This window comes from Meles meles, chromosome 11 (assembly GCF_922984935.1).
Source record: "Meles meles chromosome 11, mMelMel3.1 paternal haplotype, whole genome shotgun sequence".
NCBI classification, from domain to species: domain Eukaryota; kingdom Metazoa; phylum Chordata; class Mammalia; order Carnivora; family Mustelidae; genus Meles; species Meles meles.
Genome location: NC_060076.1, coordinates 31787148 through 31800878, shown reverse-complemented (window position 1 = coordinate 31800878; position 13731 = coordinate 31787148). Strand labels below are relative to the sequence as shown.

Here is a 13731-nt window from a genome sequence, read left to right as displayed (position 1 = left end):
CACTATCTTAATTACTAATGCTTTATAATCAGTCAATATCTAATAGAGGAAGTTTTTATTACTCTTCTTCAAAGCTAGTATCAGCCCTATATGTGCAGTTCCAAATACGTTTTAGAATCAGCTTGCCAAGTTCCACCAAAACAAAGAACCTTTTTCAAATTTATTCTAATTTATTGAATCTATATATTCAAACCCATGTTGTTCATGGGTCAGCTGTACCTGGTTTATAATTTTATCCTTTTACTTCAAACTATCTTTATGTTTTATTTATTTTTTTTAAAGATTTTATTTATTTATTTGACAGAGAGAAACACAGTGAGAGAGGGAACACAGGCAGGTGGAGCAGCGGAGGGAGAGGGAGAAGCAGGCTTCCCACCGAACAGGGAGCCCAATGTGGGGCTCAGTCCTAGGACCCTGGGATCATGACCTAAGCCTAAGGCAGACGCTTAATGACTGAGCCACCCAGGCACCCGTATATTTATGTTTTAGATGTATTTCTTGAGTTTTATATTTTTCCAGTCTAAAAATTTTTATCTTTCAACTGGAATATTTATCCCATTTATGTTTAATATGATTGTCAATGTATTTAAGTTTAGATATTACACTCTTTTACCTGCTTTCTACTTCCACATATTCTTTATTCTTTTTCATATCCGTTTTCACTTTCTTGTATTTTTTTTTAATTGATTCAACTGTTCTCAGTTAGTTTTGGAATTACATACTCTTAGAAATTACAACATGCATACATCCATAAACAATACAGATTATACAGGTACCTTGGAATATTTTAGTTGTATATGTGTCCCCCAAAGTAAATGTTAATTTTAATGCTATTTTTATGTATTTTAATCATACACATTTATTACTATTTATTGCTGTTATAATTATAATCATATATAATTATAATATAATAAGTTATATATTAATAATATAGTTAATATTATATTAATTATATTAATATTAAAATAATATTAATTAATAATAGTGTAATGTCAATATAATATATAATGTAATTAATCATATTAATATAATAATTAGTAATAAATAGCTATTTATATATTATAAATATTACTATTTATTACTATTACTATTTATTACTAGTAATAAAATATATTACTATTATTGTTTTAGTATAGTTACTGGTCATATAGATTTATCCATACTTTTTTTTTAACTATTTTTTTTTCAGTATTTCATTACTTTTTATTGTCATATAATATTCCTCTTTATGCATATACATTTTTGTTTGTTTGTTTGTTTATTTACAGCATAACAGTGTTCATTGTTTTGGCATCACACCCAGTGCTCCATGCAGTACGTGCCCTCCCTATTACCCACCACCTGGTTCCTCAACCTCCCACCCCCCTGCCCCTTCAAAACCCTCTGGTTGTTTTTCAGAGTCCATAGTCTCTCATGGTTCATCTCCCCTTCCAGTTTCCCTCAACTCCCTCTCCTCTCCATCTCCCCATGTCCTCCATGTTATTTGTTATGCTCCACAAATAAGTGAGACCATATGATACTTGACTCTCTCTGCTTATTTCGCTCAGCATAATCTCTTCCAGTCCCATCCATGTTGCTACAAAAGTTGTATTCATCCTTTCTGATGGAGGCATACTACTCCATTGTGTATATGGACCACATCTTCCTTATCCATTCGTCCATTGAAGGGCATCTTGGTTCTTTCCACAGTTTGGTGACCGTAGCCATTGCTGCAATAAACATTGGGGTACAGATGGCCCTTCTTTTCACTACCTCTGTATCTTTGGGGTAAATACCCAGTAGTGCAATTGCAGGGTCATAGGGAAGCTCTATTCATAATTTCTTGAGGAATCTCCACACTGTTCTCCAAAGTGGCTGCACTAACTTGCATTCCCACCAACAGTGTAAGAGGGTTCCCCTTTCTCCACATCCTCTCCAACACACGTTGTTTCCTGTCTTGCTAATTTTGGCCATTCTAACTGGTGTCACGTGGTATCTCAATGTTGTTTTAATTTGAATCTCCCTGATGGCTACTGATGATGAACATTTTTTCATGTGTCTGATAGCCATTTGTATGTCTTCGTTGGAGAAGTGTCTGTTCATATCTTCTGCCCATTTTTTGATATGATTATCTGTTTTGTGTGTGTTGAGTTTGAGAAGTTCTTTATAGATCCTGGATATCAACCTTTTGTCTGTACTGTCATTTGCAAATATCTTCTCCCATTCCGTGGGTTGCCTCTTTGTTTTGTTGACTGTTTCCTTTGCTGTGCAGAAGCTTTTGATATTGATGAAGTCCCAAAAGTTCATTTTCGCTTTTGTTTCCTTGGCCTTTGGAGACATATCTTGAAAGAAGTTGCTGTGGCTGATATCGAAGAGGTTACTGCCTATGTTCTCCTCTAGGATTCTGATGGATTCCTGTCTCACGTTGAGGTCTTTTATCCATTTCGAGTTTATCTTTGTGTACGGTGTAAGAGAATGGTCGAGTTTCATTCTTCTACATATCGCTGTCCAGTTTTCCCACCACCATTTATTGAAGAGACTGTCTTTTTTCCATTGTATATTTTTTCCTGTTTTGTCAAAGATTATTTGACCATAGAGTTGAGGGTCCATATCTGGGCTCTCCACTCTATTCCACTGGTCTATGTGTCTGTTTTTATGCCAGTACCATGCTGTCTTGGTGATCACAGCTTTGTAGTAAAGCTTGAAATCGAGTAACGTGATGCCATCAGTTTTGTTTTTGTTTTTCAACATTTTTTAATATTTTTAATGTTATTCATTTCTTTATGCATCTCCAACTTTATTTTTTTTTATTTTTTTTATTTTTTTAAAATATTTTATTTATTTGACAGAGAGAAATCACAACTAGGCAGAGAGGCAGGCAGAGAGAGAGGAAAGGAAGCAGGCTCCCTGCGGAGCAGAGAACCCGATGTGGGGCTCGATCCCAGGACCCTGAGATCATGACCTGAGCCGAAGGCAGAGGCTTTAACCCACTGAGCCACCCAGGCGCCCCTGCATCTCCAACTTTATATCTGGGATTAATTATTATTCTTTCTGAAGGACACTTTTATATTTACTGTGTATTTGCTGGGGACAAATTCCCTCAGGTTTTGTTTATCTTCATTTTACCTACCAAAAGATATTTTCCTGGGTATTAAGATTTAGGGTGACAATAATTTTTTCTCCATACTTTGTATCATTCTGTTCTCCTCTGACATTTATTGTTGCTTGGAGAAGTCATATTATAGTCTTACTGTTCTTTTTCTGGTCTTTATTATGATCTTCTGGATGTGGCCCTGCCTTTTTTGTCATTGTTCAATGTTTATTGGTGTTTTTGTTGGTATGATCTTTGGGTAGTTGGTTACACTGCTTATATATGGATTTTTCTTTTTAATTTTATGGCAGTGTATGCTATTCTTAACATATAGTACACAAAATAAGATCCTTTGTAACAGTTACAATCATACATGTAATGTTGGATTTATATATTGGATCACAGAATGTGAGTGATTAGAGAGAAAAAGTTAGGGTAGGCATGTTGGATGAAGAAACCAGAAGTTATGTAACATAGAATAAACACATCTAGTTTGAAGGGTAACTGTAGCATATACAACATTGGCAGGGGTGCCCCTGAGATGGGTAGGCCTTTTTGCAAGAAATTGTATTGCCTCTAGTTCCTTTTTGAGTTCTTTGTGGGAGATCATATCCTCTCTTTTTTCCCTTTTTGGCCGTATGTTTTTATTTACTCTTCTTGGGATTTGCCAATCTTCTTGAATCTGTGGATTGATGTTTTTTCTTAGTCATTATCTATTCAAATTTATTTTGTATCCTTTTCTTCTAGGATTCTAAATATATGTATATTATATTCTTTTTTAATTATATCCTATGTCTTTTGCCTCTCTCCTATATTTTTTAACTTTGTTTCTCTTTTACATAGTTTCTTCATATCTAATTTTCAGTTTACTAAGTCTTCAGTTGGTCTAATATACAGCTAAATATTTATTTGACACAGAGAATGTGTGTGTGCACGGCAGGGGGAGGAGAATGGCAGGAACAGGGAAAAGCAGGATTCCCACTGAGCGGAGAACCTGAAATGGGGTTGATCCAAGGGCCCAGGGTTGGTGACCTGAGCTAAAGGCAGATGCTTAATTGATTGAGCCACACAGGTGCCCTGCAGCTAAACTCTAATTAATTTTTTTCTTTTGTACACTTATTTTTTTTTTTAAGATTTATTTATTTGGAGAGAGAAAGACTATGAGTCAGGGGAGGGGCAGAGGTAGAGAATCTTCAAGCAGACTCCCCACTGAACGTGTACCCTAATGCAGGGCTCAATCAACCCATGAGCTCATGACCTGAGCCTAAACTAAGATCAGATGCTTAACTGACTGAGCCACCCAGGTGCCCTTGTATACTCTATTTTTTAAAAAATTATTTTTATTAACATGTATTATATTCCCCAGGGGTACAGGGCTGTGAATCATCAGGCTTACACATTTTACAGCACTCATTATAACACATACCCTCCCCAATGTCCATAACCCAACCACTCTCTCCCTAGCCCCCCACCCACCAGCGACCCTCAGTTTGTTTGTGAGATTACAAGTGTCTTATGGTTTGTCTCCTTCCCAATTCCATCTCTATTTTTAGATGATAGTATATTCTTTATTTTTAAAAATCTGTACTTTACTTTTTATAGTTTCCAGTGTTTGCTGAATTTCCAAGTCTGATTTTTATATCTTTTGATAAAATAACTGTAGTTTTTAAGGCTACATTTGCTATTATGCATATCAAATATCCCTTTGGATGTTCCTGTTGTCTGTTGTTTCTGCTATTCTTCATCTTGTAAATGCTCTCCTGTGCTTGGTTATCTTTGGCGGGCATTATATCTGAAAACTTACAGAGATTTTTTGAGGATAGGGATAATGTTATTTTCCTCTAGAGAGGATTTCATTTACTCCCTCTAAGCCCCTGGGGTACTAATTTTCCACAATTATCTTTATACAGTTTCGGGGATTAAAGTTTTTATGCATTACCCAAAAGACTGGAAGCCAAACTGTAGTTCATGCGAAGACTGATTTATTTCAGGATTACTTGGGCTCTTGGGGTACAGCTCTTTCAGATCCCAGCTCAAAGCACCATAGTGGTTATATTTAGCAGGCCCCAGCATTGAGTATTTTACCCAGAAATTTATGAGGCTTTCAAACACTCTGGTAAGCAAATACTTCCAAGCAAATGTGGCCTTGAGTTTAGGACTCACTCTGGATTTTCACCTTTGTCTAATTCTTGGCCTACAAATTTCTTACTATCTTGTTTGCTTTTTGATGCCTTTGAATTTTGTCTCTTTATGATTTGTCTTATTGTCAGCTTTTTAATTATTCATTGGTGGGAGGGTTAGTTTGAATTATCTACCTTGCTATACCCCGAGGCAGAAACACCTACTTTATGTTTTTCACATACGTACCTTTTATTTGATTTTGGAGAGATTCCATAGTTGTGCTGTCCAATATGGTACCTCTTAGCCACATTGTAACTGTTGAGCACTTAAAATGTGGCTAGTTTGGGGGCACCTGAGTGGCTTAGTCTTTTAAATGTCTGACTCTTGATCTCAGCTCAGGTCTTGATCTCAGAGTCATGAGTTCAAGCCCCACATTAAAAAATGTGACTAGTTTGAATTGAAATGTGCTGTGAATGTACAATATTTAATAATTTTTATATTAATTACATGTTAAAATGGTATTTTGGATGTATTGGGTTAAATAAAACATTAAAATTAGCTTCACCTTTTTAATTTTTAATGTGACTATTAGAAAATCTGAAACTATGCATATGCCTTACATTTGTGGTTTGCATTATATTTCTGTTGGGTAGTATAGCTATATAGAAAAATTGTTGAGAACATATGCTCTGTAGCCTGGATTTAATTCCTGGCTGTACTTTTTTGCTAGAAGTATAATCCTAGGCTTTTTAAAAAAATGTCTTGCTTTAATTTTCTCTTCTGTAAAATGAGGATAATAGTATAATACTCATTTCAGAGGTAAGTTGTGAAGGTAAAATAAGATAGAAAAGGTAAATACATAGTACAATGGACAACTTACAGTTTTAATAAAAATATAGCCATTATTTGTGTTTTTGATATTATAGTATCAGATTTTATTGTTCAGTGGGTGTTTTCTTTCTTTCTCTTAGTATTTTCCTCTCCACCCATAGTAATAGAATTCTGGACACCTAGTTTGACAGGGGATATAAACGTATGTGCAAATTGTATAAAATAGGAAGAATATGTCATAGGCAAATGTTCATTAGCTGCAGAAACTTAAATGCTTCTCCAAGATAATACTGCCTAAAATATTTCTATGGACTATGTGACAGCTATTGAACCAAGTTTTACAACTATAGTTCAGAAAGAACAACCAAGAGTTGGTGGTGTGTTAGAAATAATACTGTTCCAGCACTTGAAAACTGGACACTAGACTTAATTCTACCACTGTGTTCATCTGGAGTCCATTTTCCCTCTTGTAAAATCACAAGGTTGGACTGGATATACATAGGCCTATATGTTCTATGATTTTTCCATACTAATGCTTGCATATCACATATTTTTAGTTTACAGTTATCCTTAGGTTTTTTAGTTCACATAAGAGTGACAGATGATTAAAGGAAGTATAGAGTCATGGCAGGATAGAAGCACAACTTTTTTATTCATCCAGAACATCTTGTAAAATGTACTAGGTTGTAGCTAAACTCTTCTTTCCAGAATTGTTTTTAATTTTACTAGAATAAAATGGGTCCTTTGATTATATTAAGGAAATATATGTATATAAACATATGAATATATGAATGAATGTATATGAACATATATATTATTGAACATATATATGAACACATGTATATATGAATTATGGTTATAGTTTAATGGGAAGATAGCTGGATTTTTTTTTTTTTTTAAGATTTATTTATTTGACAGATAGAGACCACAAGTAGGCAGAGAGGCAGGCAGAGAGAGGAGGAAGCAGGCTCCCCGCTAAGCAGAGAGCCCGATGCGGGGCTCGATCCCAGGACTCTGGGATCATGACCCGAGCCAAAGGCAGAGGCTTTAAACCGCTGAGCCACCCAGGCGCCCCGATAGCTGGACTTTTAAGAATACCTGGGTTTTCATAAAAATCCTAGAAAGCAGCATAGGCAGTAATTTTTCTGACATTGATCATAGCAACATTCTTCTAGATAGATCTCCTGAGGGAAGGGAAATAAACTGTTGGGACTACATCAAAATAAAAACCTTCTGCACAGTAAAGGAAACAGTTAACAAAACTAAAAGGCAACCTACTGAATGCAAGAAGATATTTGCAAATGACATATCCAATAAAGGATTAATATCCAAAATATAAAGAACTAATACAACTCAACACCCCCAAAACAGATAATACAATTAAAAATGGGCAGAGGACATGAACAGACATTTCTTCAAAGAAGACATCCAGATGGCCAACAGACACATGAAAAGATACTCAACATCACTCATCATCAGGGAAATGCAAATCAAAACTACAATGAGATACCATCTCACACTTGTCAGAATAGCTAAGATCAAAACACAAGAAATAAGTGTTGGTGAGTTTATGGAGAAAAAGGAATCCTCTATGCACTGTTGGTAGGAATGCAAATTGATGCAGCCACTATGGAAAACAGTAAGGAGGTTCCTCAGAAAATTAAAAGTAGAACTAACCTGCAGTCTAGTAATTGCATTGCTGGTTATTTACCTCCAAAATACAAAAGCTCTAATTTAAAGAGATATATGCACCCCTATGTTTATGGTGGTATTATTTACAGTAGCCAAGTTATGGAAGCAGGCCAGGTTCCCATGGATAGATGAATGGATAAAGAAGTTGTCACACACACACACACACACACACACACACACACACACACGAATATTATTCAGCCATTAAAAAAATGAAATCTTGCCATGTGCAACAACATGGATGGAGCCGGAGAGTATAATGCTAAGTGAAATCAGTCATAGAAAGACAAATACCATATGATCTCACCGATATGTGGAATTTAAGAAACAAAATAAATGAGCAAAGGAAAAATGAAAAACCAAGAAACAGACTGTTAACTCTAGAGAACAAACTGATAGTTACCAGAGGGGAAGAAGGTAGGAGAATGGGTGAAACAGGTGATGGGGATTAAGGAGGGCACTTGTGATGAGCACTGGGTGTTGTATGGAATTGTTGAATCCCTGTATTGTACACCTGAAACTAATATAATACTGTATGTTAACTATGCTAAATTAAAATGAAAACTTAACAAAAAATACCCGGGTTTTAATTGAGCTTTGCTGCTAGACAAAATTAAGTAAATCCTTAACAAGTTTTCTTTGTTCTGATTTTCCTATAATGTAGAATGTAATAATATAGGATGTAACACCTCACCCAGAATAGGTTCTTGAGAAATAAATTAATACATTCTGTCCTGTTATACAGAATTTGCATTAGTACTTGTGAAAGTGAGATAGGGGAGAAGAATTAAAATACGTGAGAAATATTAAAATATATTCCTTTTTTTAAGATTTTACTTATTTGAGAGAGTGAGCGAGTGAGTGAGAGTACACGCTGGGGGAGGGGCAGGGGAGAAGGAGAAGCGGACTCCTTGCTGAAGAGGGAGCCTGATGCGGGACTTGATCCCAGGACCCTGGGATTGTGACCTGAGCCAAAGGTGGACACTCAACCAACTGAGCTACCCAGGTGCCCTAGAATATATTCTAAATTTTATGATAAATATTATAGAGATCATCATTTTTTGGAAGCATCATACTCAGATCATTCTTGCAAGTTCTATTTCATTGTCAAAGAATAGTTGGTTTTTATGTTTTTCAAAGTATAGTCCATTGCTCCCCAGTTCATTCTGTGAAGCTAGCACAACCTTGAACTTGTTAAAGTGAGTTTAAATCTGGTAAAGATAACATAGACACACACCATTCATGTATGCACACACAAGCACACACATATATAGACGGACATGTGTTGAAAGTCCAAATAAAGTATTAACTGATTGAATCCAAAAAATTATATGTGTTATCAGGAAGAGTTTATCTCAGAAATGTAAAGACGGCTCTATTTTATGAAACCTACCCATAACTCATCAGCATATTAGAGGAAAATTGACAATTATGTCAGTAGATTATTCTAAAAAGAGAGAGAAATCACTTGATATAAATCTGACAGCTACACTCAGAAATGCAAATTGAAGCAACAGTGAGATAACATGTAGTACTGGCAGTATGTAGGGAAACGGGCACTCATACTTCAGTGGTAGCATGAATTGTTACTTAGAAAAAACTGACAATAGCTATTGAAATAAGAATGCACATGATCCGGGCGCCTGGGTGGCTCAGTGGGTTAAGCCTCTGCCTTCGGCTCAGGTCATGATCTCAGGGTCCTGGGATCGAGTCCCGCATTGGGCTCTCTGCTTGGCAGGGAGCCTGCTTCCTCCTCTCTCTCTCTGCCTGCCTGCCTCTCTGCCTACTTGTGATTTCTCTCTGTCAAATAAATAAATAAAATCTAAAAAAAAAAAAAAAGAATGCACATGATCCTTGGAGTACTCTCACTTTTGGGAATCATTTCTACAAAATGTAGTATAATAGCATATACTATAATACTAATATATATATACAATTACGGTGTATCAGGATATATTCAAGGACTTCTGTTTTGGAAACAACATGAATGACTGTTGATCACTTGCAGGGGTCATTGAATAAAACATTTTACATCTGTACCATGGAATATGGTACACTCTTTAATCAAGAAGGATATCCATGATGATACTGTTATATTATTGGGGTGAGGAATAACAAATTATAGATTATTACAATGTAGTCCATTTTTTTGTAAAAAGAAGGAAAGTTTATATATGTTAATGTTTTCATGAGCAGTGGGAAATGTGTGGAAGGGACTGGATTAAGAGAGGAGGTTGTATTGGTGAAGGGGGAAATCATTTTTTCTTCATATGTCTACAGTGTCTGATTTTCATGAAGAGCATTCGTTACCTTTGTAATAATCACATTTAACAAAGGGAAAAAATGTTAAATAAATTCAAAGCATGAGGATATGAGCTCTTAAGCTCAGTTTGGCTAGAGACATGAAAAACAGAACAATGTTATATATACCTTCTGTTGTAGAGAATACTTGAAATCATTTCCATTCATGACCATTATCATAGATTACCTCTGAAAATGAAGGTATTTTAGATTAACAGATGGTGGCTTTAATGATTTTTTTTCTTTTATAGCAACTCCGTTCCAATATCCGAGAAATGGAGAAACTTTGTTTGAAAGTCCGAAAGGATGACCTGGTACTTCTGAAGAGAATGATAGATCCTGTTAAAGAAGAAGCATCAGCAGCAACAGCAGAATTTCTTCAACTCCATCTGGAATCTGTAGAAGAACTTAAGAAACAGTTTAATGATGAAGAAACTTTATTGCAGCCTTCTTTGACCAGATCCATGACTGTTGGTGGTAATGTACTAAGTCTTATTCTTTGATCATAGTAATGCAGTTCATTAAAGTTTACCATCTTGTAAAGCTCCTGCAGATATATAAGTTTCCATAGATCATATTCTTTTTCACTTCGTTGAATTCTTGGACCTGGAGTGTGCCTAGGTATGCATACCCTAGAAGTTTTGTAGGATAAAAATTTTGAAGCTATGCTGTATAGAGTGGAACTTCCAGGCTTCAAGTACCTATTTGTCTATGTATTGAAAATAAAAGTTGGGGCACCTGGGTGGCTCAATGGGTTAGGCCTCTGCCTTTGGCTCAGGTCGTGGTCTCGGGGTCCTGGGATCGAGCCCCGTGTTGGGCTGTCTGCTCGGCGGAGAGCCTGCCTCCCGCTCTCTCTCTGCCTACCTCTCTGCCTACTTGTGATCTCTCTCTCTCTGTCAAATAAATAAATAAAATCTTTAAAACAAAAAAAGTTAAAATATTCCCTAAGAAGAACATCATTCTTGATTTCAGAGCATGTCCCCTTCATGTCCAGGTACAGAAGTAGCCTAATCAGGCATGCCTCTTTCTTTGGCATTCTGATTTTCTTTCGTAGGTTATGTTAGATCCATAAGCTTAGTTTTCTGAATTTAACTGAGAACATTAAAAAATATGTATCTGCATTGGGGGTCATGCTATCAGTTTTTATGAAGTGATACTCTAAGAAACAGTCTAGCAAAACTTGTCATTATATGTTTTTAAGGATGTAATTGATCATTGTTAATTGCATTATAGTAATGCTTTTATAAGGAGCCCTGAAAAAAAATTCTTAGTTTAATACATAATAGTTCTTGAAATCATTTGTCTTTTTTTAATCCTGTGGGTATTGGATGGCATAACTGATAAGGTTTCTCTACTTGAGTTATTTACTGGAATGCTGACATCTGAATATTTTTAACTACCAAAAGCCAAAGTTTTTAACTGTCCTGGCTTTATTTTATCATTGCTGTGCTCATCTTTCCTTTTTTGTTTCTCTTTTAATTTATGTGATCTTGTTAACATTTTACATATGTTCTAAGATGCTTTAAATCTTAATGGTAAAGATGGGGTATAAATATAAATTAGAATCTGAGAGATGTTATACCTGTCCAGTTTTCATCTTTTTTATTTATGTAGGAGCCTCCATTCCCTGTCTCCAAAACCAGATCATTTTTTAACATTTTATTTTGGTGCTTATGATCCAGTAATGTATAGGGAACTTGAAATTTAAAAATTAGGGGAAACAGGCCATCATCCACAGTTTCTTGGTAATCTTGCTTTTCTTATATCCTTAGTACCTAGCACATAGTGGATCATATGTAAATGTTTCTTAAATGTGAGTGAATAAATATCTTTTTAGAGACAGTTTTTAATTTCAGATGCACTATACTCACAACACTCTGTGGATAACCAGTACCTAAATTGTTTTGCAGAAAAGGAGATGTGCTAACAGTCCCTCAGTTGAAGAATATTTGGGAAGATTGCTTTTTGATAGTTTGTAGTTAGTGTTTACATTATTCTGTTAATGTATATTTATCACCACCATATATTGATTAGGATAAATGCTGCTCATATCACTTAGTGTGAACTGACACTTGATGTGCAAGTATAGAGAAGCAGCTGTCCTGCTTAATCACCTGGACATTGTGATAGTGTCTAATCACCTAGACACCTTAATTACCTAGACATTGTAGCAGTTGTGATGGTGGTAACAGCAGTGAAGATAGGCTGGAATTTCTGGAGTTGCTCACATCAAGTCTCTCTTGCTATTTAGTTTTGAATTGCCCATCACCAGCAATTCCTTAGCAAACAAAAGTTTTGAGTTCTGAGAGTTTCTCACAATATAATACTTTTCTAAAACTTGCTTTAATTTGCATTTTATTATTGCATTGAGTTTCTGCCAGTAGGACTGTTTGGTCTCAACAAACTTGGGTGTATATATCATCAGAGGAACTGGGTGATTATTAGAAGAAGGTAGTTGAACAGTTTGCTGGCAATTAAATTTCTCTGTAGGAAGCTGACTGGTGTTAAAATATATGGTGTTATGTATTTATGTATATATACACATATATAAAATCAATATTTGATGAAGCACGTATAGAGAGAACATGAAAAAGATTGAAGCAGAGCTAGAGGATGAAAGAGATGAAATGAAGAGATTCATTTTCCAACTCTTGATTCTCAAATTTTTCAATTTCAGATTAGCTAATCAACATCAGATTAGCTAAAGACCTAATCACTTACCCCTGGGAGAAACTACAGGATTAAATCTCTGTAGCTAGTGCTGACTTGATTGAGACAGTCATTCTATTTATAAAATACCTAAGTTACACCTAAAACAATGTATAGAATTTAAAATTCCAAATGGTGTACTGGTGAAATCGTGCTTTGATTTTGAATCCATTGTGAACATTAAGTAGTTAAAATGAACGTCTCACTGAGTGCCTGAGTATTTCAGCAAATGTGAAAGTTTCTACTAGGTTGCCTTAAATCCAAAAATATTATTAACAAATAATTGAGAGGATGGGAAAGAAAAAACCAAAGCAACTAATTTACGTAAGACCTTAACAGTGGAGTGGGAAGTAAGTTCGCAGCATGGGTGTTCTACTAGTTGTGGACTCTTTTTTGTCATTCTATGTGTTTTTATCCTGTGCTTTCTGGTTTTTCTTTGTTTTTGCTTTAGGTACTCATTATAGTAGTGACAGCCTATACAGAAAAAAATGTGTTTGATTTGCATAGAAGTTAAGTGCCTTAAAATACTTCTTCCTTTAAAAATTCAATCTGATTCTAAATAAATTGGTTGGAAATATCAGCAGAGATTCAAGAGCAATGTTGCCACATTTCCATGAGGGAGATCAAAATACAAAAATAGTTTTTCATTTACAGATAGAAATAACAAGTAGAATAGGACATTTTATGTTCTCTGGAGAGTAGAGGAAGCTTATTAAGTTTCGGGGGAAGCTGTGATGATTTTGCTGCTGCTTTTGTCCAGATTCTGAGAGTTCCTAAAGCAAATCTTCTCTGCCAATCTTGCTTGATCTGAAAAACTCCCTTCTGTCTCACTTGTGTGTCTGGTTTCATTTTTAGCATATTGCTTCCAACCAAGAGAAGTGATGAACCTACAAATTTGATTTGTATTTAGGAAGGTGTATCAAGTCATATAGAGTGAATCAGTGCTTCTCTCCATCTTTGTCTTTCTTACTCCCCATCCAACACATACAGTTCACCAGTGCAATAGG

The 13731-nt window shown here is 35.4% G+C and overlaps 1 protein-coding gene across 2 annotated transcripts in view; it reads left to right on the top strand.

Moving 5' to 3' along the window:
* STX17 (syntaxin 17) overlaps nucleotides 1–13731 on the top strand; it is a 68055-nt gene that overhangs the window by 35438 nt on the left and 18886 nt on the right. For both annotated transcript variants that reach the window (XM_046022641.1, XM_046022642.1), the window contains exon 4: nucleotides 10267–10492. In XM_046022641.1, coding sequence (XP_045878597.1) covers nucleotides 10267–10492 — 226 coding nt within the window. The remainder of the gene's footprint in view (nucleotides 1–10266; nucleotides 10493–13731) is intronic.